This window comes from Athene noctua, chromosome 28 (genome assembly GCF_965140245.1).
Source record: "Athene noctua chromosome 28, bAthNoc1.hap1.1, whole genome shotgun sequence".
NCBI classification, from domain to species: Eukaryota; Metazoa; Chordata; class Aves; order Strigiformes; family Strigidae; genus Athene; species Athene noctua.
Window position 1 is genome coordinate 4,560,762 of NC_134064.1, and position 18,169 is coordinate 4,578,930.

The following is an 18,169-nucleotide window of genomic DNA, read 5'->3' on the forward strand; positions in this document are numbered from 1 at the left end:
TTTCCCCCTCCCCTTCCCCTTTGCTGCGCCGTAACGCTGGCGACGGTCTGACCTGGGTTTCAGTGGGCACCAAAGGAGCTGGACCAGATGCTGAGCAGCTGCTCCGCGTGGCACTGAGGACCCAGCCCGCGGCGTTGGGGCTCTGCCACGCCGGCACCGCTCCCCACCAGCGCTGCTGCTGCCAGGGAAAACCCTCAGCAGCAAACCTGGCCTCTGCCTTTACCCCTTACGCCGCCAGTCCTGTGCTCTTTAGTCGCCTGCAAAAGCAGGAGGCTGAAATCTCAGTCCCTGGAGTGTGCAGGGCCAAGTGATGCCGCCGACCCCCCCCTCCCCATGTTGGAGCTGCTGCTGCCGGTGGGCTGCGGTGCTCCCCGCTCTGGCTACGCCCAGCCAGGGCTCTGTGTGTTGCAATAGCTGCGTTGCAAATCCATGCAGGGTTTAGTGAGAAAAAGGGCTCTGCTCACCCCCAGAAACCCCCCCGTCAGCTGCCAGCCATCACACCGCAACTGGGTTTTTATTGAGAACGCAGCTCTGGGGCAAGTGCTAAAAGCAGGAGCTCTCAGGGACCTGCCAGGAGGTTTCATGCCCGAGGTGCTGTCCCGGGCAGCCCCAGCGTGTCCCCCCCGAAGCGTGCAGGTTGCTCCTGCAGAGCCAGGCACATGCAGGATTTAGTGCCGGGACCCAGGGGCTCGGGTCCTGGCCTGGGGAAGGCAAACAGGACTTGGAAGCGGCGACGAGCGCCCAGGTTCAAAAGGGAAAGAAACTTGTCGTTCCTACCTGCTCACTGGTGCTGCAAAGTGTGAAACCACCGCGTGTAAACTCGCTGGAGCTGCAACCTCGCTCCTGCATCCGTGGCTGAGGATGAGCACGCGCAAAGGAGTGACTCCAAGGTGCTCGACCGAGGCCAGGCGGGAATTGGAGCGACGCGGCGGCCCTGGGAGCATCCCTGCAGGGAGCATCCCTACGCGCTCCCTCTGGCAGGCGGCTCTGCCAGGGATGAGCTCCGAGGAGCTTCCCCCTGCCCGGCTGGGGAGGGCGAGTGGGGGTTTGGGTCCCTGCCTGGCAGGCCCACAAAGCCCCCGGGGCCACGCTGCCTTCTCCTGCCGGTACCCGCTGTGTTTATGCACCTACAAGGACACAGGTGGGACACGCAAAGTTAATCCGACGGTGAAGCCACCTCTCGTTGCACAAACGTTTTTGATGGCTGGATCCTGCAACGCTCCTCCGCTGTCCCTGTCCGGCCCAGGAGCGCTGGAGGGGGGGCGGTGCTGGGGTCACCCCAAATGGGGGACAAGGATGCCCCGTGTCCAGCCGCTTCCTCCCAAACACACAGGGACAACGCCGGGCTTTTAAAATAACCATTTATTACAACGGAGCCTTCCAGGCTCAAATCCCAAGGCCAGGGCCTGGGGTTGGTTTCTGGTGTGGCAGGTTGCGGGGCAGTGGGTTTGGGATTTTTTTTTTTTTTTTTCTGCAAATTTTCTTTTAAAACAAAAATGAAAAGTTAAGAGGCGGGGAGGAGAGGGCTCCTGTCCCCTCCTGCTCCCCGAATTAGGACAGACCCCACTTGTGAGTAGAAGGAGGGATGCTGCAGTGCCTGGAGGCATTTGGGGACCGGGGTCCCCTGCACTGTGCCCGACCCTGTTGCAAGTCAAAGGGGGTGGCAGGACCCCCACAGTGGCTCTGGCTGCCCAGGGTGGCAAGATGACATCAGCCAAACCAACCATATCCTGCAGCTTGTGGTTACAAATTAAAGTGGCAGCGGGATGGGCTGCTTCTTCTTCTTCTTCCTCATGCTGCTGATGTTCAAAAAAAAAAAAACCCGAAACAAAACAAAACCCCAAAATAAAACCACAACACAGCCCTCGTACGCCTGTAAACATGAGTTTCTCCTGCTGCTCAGTCTCTGCCAGCCCTGCGGCGCGGGGAGAGCAGGGCTCCAGGAGCGCCGGGGGCTGGCGCCCGGCCCCCAGCCCCTCCGCAGGGACGGGCCCCCGCTGCCACCGGCTCCTCCGGGGCTCCGGCCGGTGGCGACCGCTCCACGCCTGGCGCTGGGGCAGGTCATCCCACCCTTCCTCCTCCTCCTCGTCCTCCTCCTCCTCCCCATCGCCTCCCAGGGATGCTGGAGCCAGGGCAAGGACGGGCTCTCAAACCACAGCCGAGGAGGAGGAAGAGGAGGAAGAAGAGGAGGCTGTGGCTGCCGACGATGAAGGAGAGGAAGAAGGGGAGGAGGAGGCGTTCCAGAAGAGCCATCGCCTCTTGGGCTGCCGTTTGAGGTGGAGGTAGTCTTCCTTCTCCCGCTCCTTCTTCGCCCGCTGGTAGTGATCCTCCTCCTTCAGGTACCACACCGGCGGCCAGCGGTGCTTCTCGAAGTACTCCTGGTTCTCTGCAGGGAGACGGAGGGGGTGAGGGCACTGCCAGGACCACCAGGCCCCCCCTACCCCCCTGCATCACCCTGCTCACCTCCCGACATGGCCTTCATGTCCCGGGGGAACTTGCGGCAGACGTTGTTGTAGTTGGTGCAGATGTGGTGGAGGCACCAGTCGGCGAGCTGGTAGGCGCAGTGGAACTGGAAGAGACGGAGCCCATCATCAGAGCCACGGGGGAAGCAGGAGGGACTCGCCCTATTCCTCCACGGACATCCCAGACCAGACCTGGTTGTCCTCTCCACCAGGAGAGCACCTCGTGCATCCCCAGCCCCGCCAGCACCGGGTCCTGTCCTGCCACATCCTACCTGAGCCAGCTCCAGGAACACAAGCACGTCCCCATCGATGTCCACCATCATCTGCGCCGCCTCCATCAGGCCGGTGACCGTGTACTGCTCTGTGGGGGACACACGGGGTTAGGGGGTGGTGGGGATGGGGTGACAGTGGGGACACGGTGCTGCCGCCAAGCCCTGGGGACAGCCGGATTCCGCTGCAGCCACCTCGACTCACCAGTGAGAGCCACCAGGTGCGGCAGGCAGAGGCGGTTGGCGAGGATGATGAGCTTCATGTCATCGAGATCGGGGCTGGAGCTGAACTGCCCGGTGTACAGGTACTCCAGCACCGCCCGCATGCAGCTCTTGCTGGTGTAAGGAAGTGCCACCTGCGAGACATGCACCGGCTGTCACCTCACGGCCATCCCCAGCCCTCCCACCCTCCTGTGACAAGTCCCGGGGCCCCTCCTCACCTCGTTGGTGGAGCTCTCCACGAAGGGGCCGCCGAACATTGCGGCCATCCAGTCGCAGCTAGAGATGAGCAGGGGCTTGTGGGCACTGATAGCACCGTCATCCAGCACGAAGGTGACATCTGGGGACAAGCAGAGGGATGCTACTGGGGCTGTCCCATCACCCAGGGCTCAGCCACAAAACGTCTCACACTGGGGACAGCGGAGAGAACGGGACAGCGCCTGGCATATCCTATTATTTGTCCTAAAAATCTCTTTTATTTTTTTTTTTCCAGCATCCTCCGCCGGCTCAGAGGAACTCGGGGAATGGTCCTGGTGTGGGTCTGGCTCTTCCGAGGGATTTTCCCAAGATACCACAACAGATTTGAAAGCAAAAGGGAAAACCCCCGGAATCAAACATCTCACCCAAGCTGGAGTCCTTTGGTGAGCTGGGAAGGATGTCAGGGATCTCCTGCCGCCCTTCCCTGCTCCCCACCCTGCACCTCAGGCTCTTCCTGAGGTGTGCCATGGGCCGGCTCACATCTGTGCCCTGACAGTGACAGCTTGACCACATCAAGGTCCTTCCTCATGAAACAAATTCAGCCGGAGGGAGGCTGGGACATTCACACCCCCCCCGGGACGTCACCCCGCAGCATTGCGGCACAAGCCGGTGGCACGTGGTGCTTGGTGGAAAGCTGGGGAAGTCCTACCCAGGGCACGTTGCTCCTCGTAAATCAGATGACCCTGTGAAAATCTGGGCCTGGGAGGGAAGGAAGTTGCCTTTGCTGCTCTCCCGTAAATAAACAGAGCTGTCAGGCGGCTGGGGAGCAGGAAACCCTGAGGAAGGGCCACTACGGTCACACTTTCTGGTGAAAAAAAACCTATAAAAATCCTAGAAACGCAAAGCGTAACCAAAAAGCCCAGGGAAGGCGAGTGAGGAGCTGCTCGCGCACGGGGCAAAGCCAGGAGCTCCAAGCCCCCCAACCATCCAGCAGAGCCCCCCCAAGAAGGGAGAGGGGGTCCCTCGGCCCGGAGCCGTACCCGAGAAAGTCCCCTTGGCCAGGCATTCCTTCACCCGGTTGGTCCTCCGGACGTGGAAGGCTTTGGTGATCTCCTGGTTCATGAACGCCTCGTTGTTGAGGATGTTGGCCACCATCATCCGGAGGTCGAACACCTCCAGCAGCTCAGCGATGTGAGCAATGTGCATGAGGTCCCGCTCATTCTCATCCAGCTCCCCTGTGTACAGGTACTTCAGCACGGCCCGGAAAGGACCTGGCTGGATGGAAGCATCCATCTTCACCACCACCATGAGCTTGGACTTGTAGGTCAACGGGTCTTCTGCCATCTCCTCCTGGATGCTGGTGAAAGCCCGGCTCCAAGAGGAGAGGTCCCTTCCCCGCCGCAGCCCACACTCCCCGTTCTCGTAGCGGTTGCCCCGCAGGATCCCGTCACTGGTGGAGGCTCTAAGGCACGGTTTTCGCTGGCCAGATCCGGCCTCCTCGGTGCTCTCACAGATATCAAAGCTAGCAGCTCGGAGGAGGAAATCCCGCCCGTGGTGCCTCTCCTCTTGGTGCAGCATCCGCTCGGCGGCCGCGGTGACGGCCACCCCGAAACCGTGCCCCGCGGTGCTCTGCTGGTCCTCCTCGCTCAGGTCCATGAGGAACAGGTCGTAAAATTTGGAGGAGGAGGTGGAGAGGTAGATCTTGTGTGCGTAGATTTTGATCTTCTCTTGCAGCACCAGGATGACGTCTGCGCACAGGGGGTCCTCCAAGAGGTGGGCTGGGCGCTCCTCGTTGTTGGAAGGGGGGTCCGGGACGATGATGATGGGCGGAGGGGGCCTGGGGGGGAGGAAGGGGGCTTGGAGAAGAGGCCGCTGCACGTTGCGGAGGTGGGACTTCCAGAACTGCAGGTGCCGGCGGGAGATGAGGGCGGCACGGATGGCATTGTCAAAGACGTCCTTGATGCCAAATTGGGCCACCACGCTCGTCTCGTAATAGGGGATCCCCAGCTCCTTGGCCACCTCCCTCCCCTTCTCCGGGGGAAGGATCTCATTGGGTTTGATCGGCCTGAAAAAGAAGGGAGATAACGAAGAGACTTCTCCAGATGCATGATAAGGAGAAAGCATCGGGCAGGCACGGACAACTCCAGGGCACAAAAGTCCCACCTGGCCAAGGGTCGCCGGGCGCGATTGACGGCCTCCAGGTCGGCATAGCGCAGGTCGAGCTGGCAGCCCACCAGGATGACGGGCGCGCGGGGACAGAAGTGCTTGATCTCTGGGTACCACATGGTCTTCACATGGTGTAGGGAGTTGGGGTTGGCGATGGAGAAGCACAAAACCACCACGTCGGACCTGCGAGGAGAGGAAGGTCAAGGTCCAGCTTGGTGATGGAGCCAACCCCACCGTGTTTTGGCGTTGCCCAAGGTAGCGACGAGGCTCTGCCTCTCCCCTACCTGCCATAGGCGAAGCGCCTGTCTTTGTGGTGGTCACCAAAGGTGTCCCAGAGCCGCAAGGACACGCTAACATCATCTACCACATCCCGGGAGCGCTCCAGCACCTGTGGGAACAGAACCACCATCCAGCTCCTGACTCCCTGAGCCCAGCAAGAGCGGGATTGTCCACCCAAGGCGCAGGGTACGGAGGAGTAATTCACAATTCCCCCGCGGGGAGGAAAAAACTCCATCTCCTTGGGCTTCTTGTGGGGGATTGGTGAGCCGAGCCCTCCCGGCATCCCCATCCCGCTCCCCCCAGTAGCCCTCACCTCCTGGCAGACGCGGTACTGGTCGATGGCCCACACTGTGGGCACGTGGGTGGCGAGGAGCTGGTACTGGGTCAGCGTGGCGTTGCAAGCGCGGGCACAGATGAGTCGGGTCTTGCCCACCGCGTTGTCCCCGACCACGACGCACTTGATAGTTTCTACGTTTGGCCTCTCATAATCCATGTCAGAATCCATTAATTGGGACCTGCGGGGGGGAAGCCGGGGGGGGGGTTCAGCCACTGGGACAAGCCCAGGGAGCTGGGGGGGGGGGCTGTCTCCAGACAGGACGGGATGCTGAGGGGGGAGAAGCAACAAGATGCTGCTGATCCTCACGCTCGCAGCACGGGGGAAGCTCTGCGGCCCCCTGCGAAGGCAGCAAGTGAAGGCAGCTGCCCACCCCTCCCCGCCAGTCCCCTTTAAAATTTAATGTTCTCGTGGCAGCGTGCGTTGCTCTGCCGCACGTCAGACACATGCCCTGCGTTAGATTCGACCCTCCTCCCTCCCCGTCTCTCTCCGGCCCTGGCTCATGCTTGTTCATGTGAGATGAGGCTTTTTTTTTTTTTTCCCCTCCTCCTTTCCCCTTTCTCCCTCTCCAGCGTTTCCAAACGAAGCTTCCAGATCCGCCCGCCCGAGCGTACACCCGGGCACTGCCAGTCCCTCCAGCCGCCTGCCTCGGGGCAGCACCTCGACACCCACCTGCCCCCTTTTTCCCCACCCCATTTCCCAGAGGGGATATTTGCTCCCAGCTAAGAGCAGCAGAGAAGAAACTCGTCGTATTTCCAGCCATCGGGTCTGGGAAGGCTCCCAGCACCTCCCAGGACCAGAGGGATGTTGGTGCTGTGGGTGCTGCGAAGAACCCGTGTCCTGCGGGCAGGCGTGCCACCCTTCACCCCTCCAGAGCCCCAGAGTCTAAATCAGCCAAAATTAACTCAAGCCTGGGATTTACAGGATTTCCAGAGGGGAAGAGCACGGAGGAGATTGAGAAAGAGAAGGACAAAAAAAAAAAACAAACCAAAACCAAACCAACCCCACATCCCAATTGCTCTGAACTTCCCAAAGCCACAGATCTCTTCCCCCTTGTCACTCCCTCCTGGCACCGGCCTCCCGAGCTGCTATAATAAACCACCAGCGCAAAGGCTCAGGGAGCTAAAATACCCGGTAACGATGGCAACCGAGCCCTGCACGCGGGGACCACGGACGCAGCTCCCTAAACTAGCAGCCTGGCAAGGACTTTCCAATGTTAGCACCTCCCTCCCGTGCGCAAGCTCGCTGAGCACACCTGGCTACGCCAGCCCGGAGGAGACGGCACGTGAGAGGGCTCAGCACCGTCCAGGATTGAGTCACAAGCCTTTTGGGCAAGCGTAGGTAAAGGCGGGTGACACGAGTCCAGGTGGCTTTAGGTGCCAGCGCTTCGACATCGGCTGGTCCCAAGGCAAAAACTCCTCCGAGGAGTTGACGCCGTGCGCCACGGCCCCTCCATCCTTTGGGATGCGGGGCCTCGGAAACCAGAACAATCAACCTCCTTGGGATTTGCACGGCAAAAAGGACTCGGGGCAGGTTGTCTCCTTCCCTGTTAGGCCCTGGAAATTCATTTTCACCTCTTGCGTCCCTCTCCGTCGCCATCCCCGATGCCCTGCTCCTCCCAGGGATCAGCTTTGCGCGGCAGGGCCGGGCGATCTCCGGGGAGGTTGTTCGTGCTGGGGGAGCTTCGCTGTGGTTATTTTTAGGGCCAGGCGTGCGCCCGAGTCGGCCGAGCTCATTCAGACAGTGGGAGAAGGGGGAAGGCACGTGGAGAGGACAACTGCGGGTGGCAGTTTGGATGCTCGCCCCGCGCGGGGAGCTCAGCCTGCGCCCAGCCCAGCGCCGGGGACTTGGGAGGCTGCTTGGAAAGTCCGGCACGTCGAGGGAATTAAGGGCTAAATCCTAATGGGATCAGCGCCTGCGGGCGAGGAGAGGAAGAGGGGGACAGCAGCGGGCACAAAATGAGGGCTCTGAATAAAGCAGAATCACGGTGGGGAACTCCGGTGGCCCCGCAGGGGTGGCTTGCAGCCCCCCACCCATGAGATGTCACCCCAGGAGGGGGCTGAGCCTCTTTGCAGGGACAATTTCAGCAGCCCCGTGCTACCCCCTCTGCAGACCCACCTTCCCACCACTGCCTCTCCCCCGGAACAGCTCCGAAACCCATCGGAGAGCAAGAAATAACCCGAGATGCCCAGACACAGGAGCTCCCCCCGCCCCCAGGGGTGCTCCAGCCAGCTGCTCCCTCAGGCCCGCGCCCCCTGCCCGCTGCAGCCCCCCACCCAAACCACAGGCTGCCAGTTAACACCCCACCCCCCCCCACTCAAGGAGAACCCCAAAATTGCTCCTTCCAGGCTGCCCAGCCTGCGGTTGCCAAGGCAACTGCACCATCACCCCAGGAGCCGTCGCCTAGCAACTCCCAGGCTAAAAATCCTCCATCCCGCACCTCTCGAGGGGAGGAGAACCCCCAAACCGGGGGGAAACCTCCCCGAAACGGCAGCGACACCCAAAAATAACGCAGCACCTCCCGTGACCCTCCTGTCAGTTGTGGGGTGGGGGCGAGATGGGGCTCGGGGGGGCCCCGCGGAGGCAGCCGGGGCTGTGCAGGCCGCGGCGGGGAGGCGATGCGGGAGCGGGGCCCCGAGCGGGGCTGCAGCACGGCCGGGCCCGGCCACGGCACCGGGGCTGTGGGCACCGGGAGAGCGCGGGGGGCACTGCAATGGGGTTAGGGGTGCTCGGAGCACCCAAATGGGGGGTGTGGGGCATTGCAAAGGGCCTGGGGGGGTGCCCGGAGCACCCAGATTGGGAGTGCGGGACATTGCAAGGGAGCCAGGGAGCGCTGGGAGGGGGTGAGGGGCTTTACAAAGGGGTTTGGGGTGCTCGGGACACCCAGACTGGGGGTGCAGGGTATTGCAAGGGGGCTGGAGAGCAGCGGGACTGGGTGAGGGGCTTTGCAATGGGGTTCGGGGTGCTCAGAGAACCCAGATCTGGGGTGCAGGGCGTCGGAGGAGGCTGGGGGGGAGCCGGGCCAGAGGTGGGGGGCACTGCGAGGGTGTTCGGGGTGCTCAGAGCACCCAGGCCGAGGGTGGGGGGCACTGCGAGGGTGTTCGGGGTGCTCAGAGCACCCAGGCCGAGGGTGGGGGGCACTGCGAGGGGGTTCGGGGTGCTCAGAGCACCCAGGCCGGGGGTGGGGGGCACTGCGAGGGGGTTCGGGGTGCTCAGAGCACCCAGGCCGGGGGTGGGGGGCGTTGCAAGGCGGCGAAGGAGGGGCCCCCCACTGTCCCCCGCGCCGGCAGCCGGGGCCGGGCCGGGATGCGCGGAGGCGGAGCGGGGCGCGGCGGGGAAGAGGGGACGTGGGGTGTGGGGTGTGCCGGGGGCTGGGGGGGGGTTCCCCCCCCGGTACTTACACCAACACAGACGAAGCGGCGGCTCCCAGGGGCCGGGGCCGGGCTCGCCCCTCCGGACATGGCCACGGCGCAAGTTGCGCGGCTCGGCTCTGCGCGCCTCGGCGCCGCGCTGCGCGGCTCAGGGCCTGGGGCGCGGGGGCCCATAGCGGCACCTCGGCCACCCCGCTCTCCGCATCCGCGGCCCCGCTGCGCTGCCCTGCGCGGAGCAGCCTGCGCGGAGCGGCGCGCTGCAGTTGGGGCCGCCCCGCCTTTCATTCACAAAAAACAAGCGGCCCCGACGAGGCCCCGCCCCCGTCCCCCCCCTACCCCCCCCGACACCGCCCATTGGCTGAGAAAGACCCGGTGGGGGGGTCCTGGGGGGGGGGGGGGATACAGGCGGATAACGGGGCCGGGGTGCCCCATCCTGACGCGCATGGGACGCCCCCCCTGCCCCTAACGCCCCCCCTACAGAGGGGTCTCCATCCTGCCCCCCCATCCTGCCCTGCAGTGCGGGACCCCTATTCTGCCCCTACCCCCCCCCCCCCCCCCCCCCGAGGGGTCTCCATCCTCTCCCCACATCCTGCCCCCCAGCCCTGCCCTGGATGGACCCCCATCCTTCCCCTAACCACCCCCCCCGGCCTCCCTCCATCATCTGCTGCATCCAACCCTCATCCTCCCCCTGCATCCCCCCCCTCCCCCCCAAACTCCTGCCCCCCCCCGAAGGGGTGCACCCTCTGCCTGCCCCCTCCTCTGAGCATCTTTCCCCCCCCGGAGCTCTGTGTGGTGCTGCCGGGCTGTGCCAAAGGAGACCCCTCATGTGGCTACTCACAAGCCCCAGCCCCCCCCCTCAGAGCACCCCCAGCCCCTCGCAGGGCTGTTTTTCCCGGGGGGGGGGGGCGTAGAGCTGCCCCATCCATCTCTACTCTCCAAGCACAGGCCACACTCTGCAGTCCTGCCACTGAACCCCGGCCTCGCAACCCCCTCCTCACCCCGCAGACCCCCCCAGGGCTGCCCCCACCACCCCGCCTCCAAACCCAGCCCTGCTCCCCCCCCCCCGCTTTCCACCAGGGCATAAAAAAAAATTCAGAGTCATCTTTGCAGCGCGGCTGCCGGGAAGGCGTCCGGCACGCTGACCCCGCTGCTCTGACCCCGTATATCCGCATCATGTGATGCCTCGCCATCCTTTCCCAAGGCTTTCGGCGGCCTTTCCCCCCCCCTCCCCGCCATCGCCTCCACTCTAAGCTCGGCCCCCCCTTGCCGCCGGGATCAGGCCGGCCGGCAGCCCGCGGCGCGGCCGACACTGATGCAACGGCCGCGTCAGCCGGCGTCAAAACCTCCGCGCTCGCCTCACCTCACACCTCACACCTTCGCCTCGCAGCATCCCCCCCGCCATCCCAGCATCCCCCCCCCAACCCCAGCATCGCCCCCCGCCTCACCTAACTCGCAGGACAGGGATCTCTCTCTCCATAGCAGAAGGAGATGGAGTCGCTTATTTGGGGAGGGGGAAGCCCTTTGGCTCTTGAGCCGGGCATAGGCAGCTCCTGGCTCTGCCTCCGTGCCCACGCCAGCACCGGGAGCCGGCGGCAAAGCTCTCGGCTTCGCGGCGAAACTATTTATTCCCCTGCAACGGGAGCTGTGAGCAGGCGAGCTGCAGCTTTGAGCTTTCTTCTTCTTGGAGTGGGTCACGGGGAAGGAACACGTAAAGCTTGTTTGCCAGCCGCATGATTTGGCTTTATTTGCTCTCTTGTAGCAGGTGCTTAATTGTGGCATAAAGAGTTCCTGGCAGCTCTCTGGGCAGCCGAATTCCCGCCTGCCCCCCTCCCTGCCAGGCAAAACAAAAGCACAATTGTCACTTGCAGTCGAAACACCCCGGCTGTTGCGCTCGCCCGGGCCCTTTCCTGGCAGGAGAGACGCGGTGGCAGGAGGCATCGGCGAGGGCACGGGGCAGGGGAAGGGGCTCGGGAGCATCTATGGAGCTGGTGGCCGCGACTCGCAGCCCCTCTGCTCTGGAGGAGGAGAAACCCAAGTCTCAGCTGCCTCGCTGCAGCCCACCGCTCCTCAGGCAGCCCACGGCATGGCATGGCATGGCACGGCATGGCACAGCTGCCCATGCCGCGGGCACGGCACAGCTGCCCATGGCATGGGTACGGCACAGCATGGCACGGCATAGCACAGCATGGCACAGCACAGCACAGCATGGCACAGCTGCCCATGGCATGACACAGCATGGCACAGCATGCCAGCCCATGGCACAGCAGGGCACGGCATGGCATGGCATGGAACGGCTGCCCATGGCATGGCACGGCACAGCATGGCACAGCACAGCATGGCACAGCTGCCCATGGCATGACACAGAACGGTACAGCATGGCACAGCATAGCATGTCATGGCTGCCCATGGCATGGCACGGCTGCCCATGGCATGGCACAGCATGGCAGCCCATGGCATGGCACGGCACGGCATGGCACAGCTGCCCATGGCACAGCTGCCCATGGCAGAGCACAGCATGGCAGCCCATGGCACGGCACGGCACAGCACAGCTGCCCATGGCACAGCAGCCCATGGCACAGCACAGCATGGCAGCCCATGGCACGGCATGGCACAGCTGCCCATGGCACAGCAGCCCATGGCACAGCACAGCATGGCAGCCCATGGCATGGCACAGCATGGCACGGCACAGCTGCCCATGGCACCGCAGCCCATGACACAGCACAGCATGGCAGCCCATGGCACGGCATGGCACAGCATGGCACAGCTGCCCATGGCACAGCAGCCCATGGCACAGCACAGCATGGCAGCCCATGGCATGGCATGGCACAGCATGGCACAGCTGCCCATGGCACAGCAGCCCATGGCACAGCACAGCATGGCAGCCCATGGCATGGCATGGCACAGCTGCCCATGGCACAGCTGCCCATGGCACGGCACGGCACGGCGAGAGCTGCCCTCCCTCAGCGCCGCCGCCTCTGGCAGGGCTGTAATTAAAAGGCCGTTTACTCCCCGCTCCCATGGCTCTCGCTGATTTAAGCCTCTTGAACTTGTCCCAGAGGGCTGCCCGGCTCCGTAACCCCCCGCACTGCCAGGCCAAGAGCTCCACACCCGGCGCCTGGGGGTCAAACTGGGGAGCTGCCACCACTGGGACCAAGCACCCAGAGCATCCTCCTCCCTCCATCTCCCCCCCCCCGGCAAGGAACGAAGAAACTCTCCAGATATTGGACAGGAGCGGACATTGCTCCGGCCGTGCCCTCCCCAATAAACTTTATGACTCTCGAGGGTTTACTGCCAGGAGCGTTTCCGTCCCTCCCAGGTGCTCCCCGCGCCCCTGCCCGGCCTTCCCAGCTCTGCCCCACCGGTGCCCCCCACCCGGATCCCCAAATAAAACGCTGAGCTCAGCGTTATTCACCTTACAGAGGCCTGACGGGCTGCGACACACCGAGGCAACCCCTCCCTCACCAGCAGCCCCCCGGCAAACGTGGATTTGCAGTGGCGCGGGGGGGAAACACCCCGACACCCTCCGTCAGCCCCAGCCACGGGGTCCCGCAGCCCCCGCAGACCTGCCTTTGCCCGAAGCCCTGCTGTGAATTTTCCACCTTGTCCGTGGGGGAATGGAGGCGTCGCAGCGGCGCGTGTCAGAGGGGAGCAAAGAGCAAAGTCCCCTGGAGAAAGTGGCCGGAGGAAAAGTACCCGAAGCAGGAGGCTGGGGGGGGGCGGGGGGGGGGGTACTTACAGGCTGTGAGCCATGGCGGTCATCTTCCCGGCGGGGCTGCCTTTCCCTTGGGTTTCCATCTCTTTCTCTTGGCTGACTCTGAAAGGAGAGGGCAGAAGGGCTCTGTGAAAACACCCTGGACGTGGACTCATGTCCTGAAGCCACCCCCCCGCCCTGCTCCCTCCGCACGCTCCTGCACGGTGTCACCCCGCTACCCTGGGGACGGAAAGCCCTTTGGGAAGGCAAATCCTGCACAGCCACCTGGGAAGTGTCCTGGTGTTGGGAGAGGGTTGTTCCTCATCTACCGAGCTCTCTGCCTGCCATCCCTACATCCCCCTGCCAGGGCTGCCCTCCCTGGGTCACCGTAGAAAGCAGCCGAGGGGGAGAAATACAGATATATGCAACAGGCACGCACAGACCTGACCCCCTCACTGAAGCCCTGCGCTGGATTTCACAGCAACAACCTTCCCTCGGCCCCAGGGTGCTCAAGGGGTCCCCCAGTACCCCTCCCCTGCTCCAAGCACCTTACCCTTGGGCTAACAGCCTTCCCTGTGGGCATGGGTGCCACGAGCAGTGCCGGGCTCTTGGGCTGGTGGCCAGCAGTCCACCAAGCTCTCCGGCATGTTTACTTTGGCCAATGTTCCCCTCCAGCGAGCTCTGGAGCGAGGCAGGGCTCTCCCCTCCTTCTGTCACCGGATCAAGGGTGCCTGCACACGTCAGGCTGGAGCAGAGTCCAGCCTGGGCTTTGCTCCTGGCAAAGCCAGCGGATGCCTGGCTCCTGCCAGGGAGGGGCAGCGGGTTTCAGAGACCGACCGTGGTGCTGAGTCCTTCCCCAGATCCACTTAGGAAGAGGGATGAGGGTCACCTCTTCATTTCACTGCTCTGAAAACCCCAAATCCTGCAGCTTTTCTTTCTTGGGGGTTGCTGCAAGGGGACTCCTTGCTCAGGGCAGCTGCCCCCAGGCATCCACGCGGGCTCCCCAGCCCCATCAGCAGGACTGGGAGAGCTCAGCCTTCCCTCGCCAGCCAGCCAGGGAGGGAACAGGCAGCTCAGAGAAATGCAAAAATGGCAAAACCCGACCCCACTTCGATGGGGGAACAGCGGGGGGCAAAGGGACCCTGTGCTGCTGGAGATGGCACGATGGTGGGGAGCAGACCGGGATGGAGAGTCCAGGAAAGAGCCAACACCAGAGGGAAAGGCCTAAACCAAGCGAAAAGAGAATTTCTACATCTTCCATCCTCTGTCCTGCCAGAGCAACAGGGTCTATCTCGGAGCCAGGAGACTAGGGCGCTCTGGAAATTCACTGCATCCGCACGTTATGACCCAGCTACACACCTGGATCCCGTCTCCCAGCCCTGAAATACGGCCACCTGATACACCACGGGCGGTAACTCATCCTGCCATCGATACCGCCGCAGAATTTCAGGGATTCATCACTCAGTTTATAAATATTTAAACCCAGAAGGAGCCATGTACTCCCGTAAAATGCAACGTATTATACAAGCAAAGCATCCCTCCCTCCACCCCGGCGCAGAGCTAGCCAACATCTGGCGCTCTCCAGACAGGTCCTTTGCAACTACAAACCGGGTCGGGGGAAAATTCAAGATTGTGGTCCCAGCGTGCAGGATTTCTGCACCCTCCAGCTGGGATATATTGGATTTACCGCCCTGTTCGGTGCAAAAAAAGCGTTGTCGAGATGAAATAACGGCAGCTAAAGCTGCTCCTCCACCTGCTTCCCCCCCCTGCCACCCCAGGCAGGTTCTGGGCACACAGGGCCCCGCGCTCGCAGGACGCTGCAGCTGCAGCCTGGAGCATTGAGAGGCTCCCCGCCGGCCGCCTGCTTCATGCAGTATTCACAGCTTCATACAGTATTAAGAGCTGCTGACGCCTCGTGAAAAAACTGTGAAAAGCTTCTATTTGGGGAAAGTTCCTCTTATAACGGTGCATCCTGTGGCTTCTCTTGTTTCCCTTTTCTCCTGGTTCTCTTGCTGGGGAGAGCAGGGCGAAAAAATAGGCTGATAGCGTTGCCAACGAACCTGGGTTCGTCATCAGAAGAGGAAAATACCCCCCCCAGCAAACAACCCTAAGGAATTAATTCTCATCTTGCACCCAGGGAGCTGCTATGGGTGTGGGGTGGGTGTCTGGCTGGCTTGCAGCAGCTTGGGGAGTGATGCTCAGCGAGAAGGGGGAAAGTGGGACCTTTGTGGGTCTTGTCCCCGGGTTTGGCTGCAGCCAGCACCCTGCATGGAGCACGGTGCAGGGTTCTGGGGGTCGGGGGGGGGGCCCTGCATATCTCCACATTAAAAAAAAAAAATATTAAAAATCAAAGAACAAAGAGTCTGTTTCTAAGCAACTGTCTCCAGTAGGGATGGAAAGCGGAGGAAGGGGGAGGGAGAAAACTTCTGGGGTCCCAGAGCCCCTGGCAGGACCCAGGGGGGGAGGGAGGGAGTGGAGGAGCTGCCTGGGTCTGTCTCAGTGGTGATGGCTGAAAGGCAAGAAAAAAGGAGACACGGGGGGGGGGTGTCAGACCACCCGCAGCCAGCACCGGGGGCAGAGCCTCGGGGGGGGTGAGCGGGAGCATCATCCCCTTTCCCCACCGCAGAGCCCGGCCGTACCTCGTGCCCTGGCTTGCGAAACAGCACCCAAGCCCCCAAAACCACTTCCTACCCCAACGGCTGCCGGGCGAACCAAGCGGCAGCAGTGCTGCCTGGTGCCCTGCCAGGCGTCTGCAGGCACCAGGAGACGGCAGGCGGGCAGGGAGGGGATGGCAGCATTTGGTGGCTGCGTGGATGTCCCGACGACCTGCCAGGAGCCACCATCACCCCTCACTGAGGCAGCAAACAGCAGCCACGGAGGGTCATCGGTTTTATCGCCTCTGTCCCCATCGGATGGCCGGGTGGCATCTGTCCCGTGCTGGAAGACTCTTCACTCTCACAACTTGGTGGCATCTCGCACATGGCTCTGCCCAAGTCCCCTTCTCCCTGCCTGTGCCAGCCACGGGCTACTGGTGAAACCCTGATGGCCACCAACAGGCCCCGCAGATCCCCGCCGGGGTCTGCCAGCCCAACTCCCCACGGCTCGGAAAGGAGCCAAGGGGCAACGAGGGGTCAAGAGCATCCCCCTCTCCGGAGGGTCTGCACCCCCCTACAGCCCCCGGGGCTGGAAACAAGCCTGTGGCAGAACTTCAAACGAGTCCTGTGGCATGAACCCCCTCCCCTCCAGCGCAGCCCACCCACCCATTTCCAAACCCTCAACCCTCACACCCCTCCGCATCCCCCCCGCGGCTCCCCAGCATGGGACGGGGGGAAGCTCTCAGCCTCGCCATACCCCATCGGGGCTGGATCTGGCCAAGCCCTGGGGATAAAAACGGGGGATAAATTTGCTCCGGGCAGCTGGTTACCTGCGTGCAGCCGCTCTGCACCGTCCCGTGGCTCTCCCCTCCGGTCCAGCAGCTGCCTTCGCTTTCCGGAGGTGCTAACTGGCCTGGCCAGGTAGGACCCATTTTTATATGCTCGCCCATGTGATCCAAACAAATGCCCTAGGGATGAGTTTTTGCACTGACACAAATAAAGGGGCCGGGACTAAAACCTGTTGAACCACAATCCATGCTCAACAGACAGGAATTTTCCACTCGGAGCTCAGCCCCGGCGGCACGCGCCAGGGCCCACGTCTCCCCGCTCCCAAAATCCCGTTTCCCTACACTTCCAAAGTCTTTCAGACTCGTTCCTAAACCCTTCCTGTACTGCAGCTGGAGAAGATGAACCCGATGATGGAGGGATGGATGGGAAGTGGGAAGGAATATGTTAGAGCCACTGGTTTTATCTAAACTCTGCAAATCATTTGCTATTTCTCCCACGACCCTTGGAAGAAAACACAGCAGAAGACGCCAGCCAGGGTGAGAAATGGAGGGGAATCCTTTTCCCCTGAAAAAAAACCCAAACGTTCCCTGCGGCCCTGGGGCTTGGCAATGGCACTTCTGCACAAGCTGGGGGGTGCTCTGGGAGCCACGAGACGCTCAGCCTGGGGGTCCCTGACCGGGACGCTCCTGGCAGCTCCTCAGGGATGGTGCTGGGATGGTGCTGGCGAGAAGGAAGGCAGGTACCAGGGCAGGGGGACTCCAAGTGACCAGAAGTAGCCAGGATGGGAATGGAAAGGGGAGGGTGAGCTTCGGATGAGCAGCGGTGAGTCAATGGGAACCAAGGGACTGGGGAAATGGCCACGGGCCACGGAAAGGAGAGGTTGTTCCAAGGGGTGACTCAGTGGGACCAGCTGGTGAGTCAGTGGGAGAGGAGGGAGGCAATGGGCTGGTGGGCAGCAGGTGAATGTGGGGCTTAAAAAAAAGGGAGGAGGAGCCCCCAGGGCTGAGCCAGCTCTGCTCAGGCTGCTCTTGGAGGGACTGGAGCACCCCAGGAGAATGCTGGCTGCAGGCACTGATTTAGCTGATAACAGGCAGAACGTGCTGCTCAGCACATGCATAGCGCTTTTTTTTTTTTTTTTGCTTTTTTTTTTTTTTTTTTTTTTTTAGCTGGTGCAGGTCTTGCCTCACCTTCTCATCAGGTACCTGCGCTGCCGTGCGTGCCTGGCACCCAGGGCTCCCGCAGGCAGCACGTTCTCCTGGGAGGCCTCAGAGCTCTTTGCTCTGGCCTGAGCTGAGCTAAGCTCGAGAAGGAAGCCAGAGGGATTTTTATGCTTAATTTTGTGATTGGTACTAAATAGCCTCCTGTTTCGCTGCATCACAGAGCAAGGAAGGTGTTCCCTGCCTGGTTTGCAGCTGCTTGCTCTGCGCAACGCAGAGTGTCCAGCCAACGGCCCTGGCCTCTGCAAACTGGGGTGCTCACTGGTGTCCCAGCAGTGGGGGTCACCCTGAGGGGGGAGTGCCAGCCCTTGACTTTGCAAACTGCCCCCCCTGCTCAGCCTCTGAGCCAGCTCCAGGGCTCAGCCCTGCCAGGACCAGCCGTGGGGCTGGGGCTCTGCCAGACCTGGCCGGGCACAGGCTCCCCTCTGCTGCTGGCTCCTCCACTGCTGCGGGACTGGGGATACTGGTGGTGGAAAGAGGGGTAGGTGGAAAAAGGGGGGACTGGCTGGCTTGTTGCGTGTTGGAGGGTGTCAGGTTGTTTTCCCTCTTGTTTTGCAGCTGGTTAGTTTGTTGGGGTATA

General features: G+C 62.4%; 2 protein-coding genes across 6 annotated transcripts in view; one reads left to right on the plus strand and one right to left on the minus strand.

Moving 5' to 3' along the window:
* Positions 1–1,466: 1,466 nt before the first annotated feature.
* RHOBTB2 (Rho related BTB domain containing 2) lies at positions 1,467–16,449 on the minus strand. 3 transcript variants are annotated; one of them, XM_074928380.1, is made up of 11 exons: positions 16,414–16,449; positions 13,035–13,112; positions 5,907–6,108; positions 5,599–5,702; positions 5,312–5,497; positions 4,189–5,213; positions 3,172–3,290; positions 2,937–3,087; positions 2,735–2,823; positions 2,464–2,569; positions 1,467–2,386 (listed from the first exon to the last, which is right to left on the minus strand). In XM_074928380.1, the coding sequence occupies exons 2-11, from the start codon at positions 13,091–13,093 to the stop codon at positions 2,148–2,150; spliced, it is 2,280 nt and encodes a 759-aa protein (XP_074784481.1). In that variant the 5' UTR covers positions 13,094–13,112; positions 16,414–16,449; the 3' UTR covers positions 1,467–2,147. The 3 variants fall into 3 exon arrangements, with proteins under 3 accessions (XP_074784481.1, XP_074784482.1, XP_074784480.1); XM_074928381.1 differs by lacking the exons at positions 13,035–13,112; positions 16,414–16,449 and adding an exon at positions 10,744–10,948; XM_074928379.1 differs by lacking the exons at positions 13,035–13,112; positions 16,414–16,449 and adding an exon at positions 9,329–9,515 and having other exon boundaries at positions 1,468–2,386.
* Positions 16,450–16,753: 304 nt separating this feature from the next.
* Positions 16,754–18,169, plus strand: part of PEBP4 (phosphatidylethanolamine binding protein 4) — a 79,775-nt gene continuing 78,359 nt past the window's right edge. Inside the window, exon 1 of one of the 3 annotated variants that reach the window (XM_074928610.1) lies at positions 16,754–16,908. The gene's annotated coding sequence lies outside the window, so the exon portion shown is untranslated. Of the gene's footprint in view, positions 16,909–17,940; positions 18,071–18,169 lie in introns of those variants that run through there. The other 2 variants (XM_074928609.1, XM_074928612.1) reach the window with 2 other exon arrangements.

Excerpts from the sequence above, each read along its gene's own strand:
- RHOBTB2 (XM_074928380.1), bottom strand. The coding sequence starts at position 13,093 with ATGGAAACCCAAGGGAAAGGCAGCCCCGCCGGGAAGATGACCGCCATG. Across the intron at positions 6,109-13,034 it reads ACCGCCATGGCTCACAGCCT|GTCCCAATTAATGGATTCTG; the intron begins GTAAGTACCCCC and ends TCCCCCCCGCAG. Across the intron at positions 3,291-4,188 it reads GGCCAAGGGGACTTTCTCGG|ATGTCACCTTCGTGCTGGAT; the intron begins GTACGGCTCCGG and ends GCTTGTCCCCAG.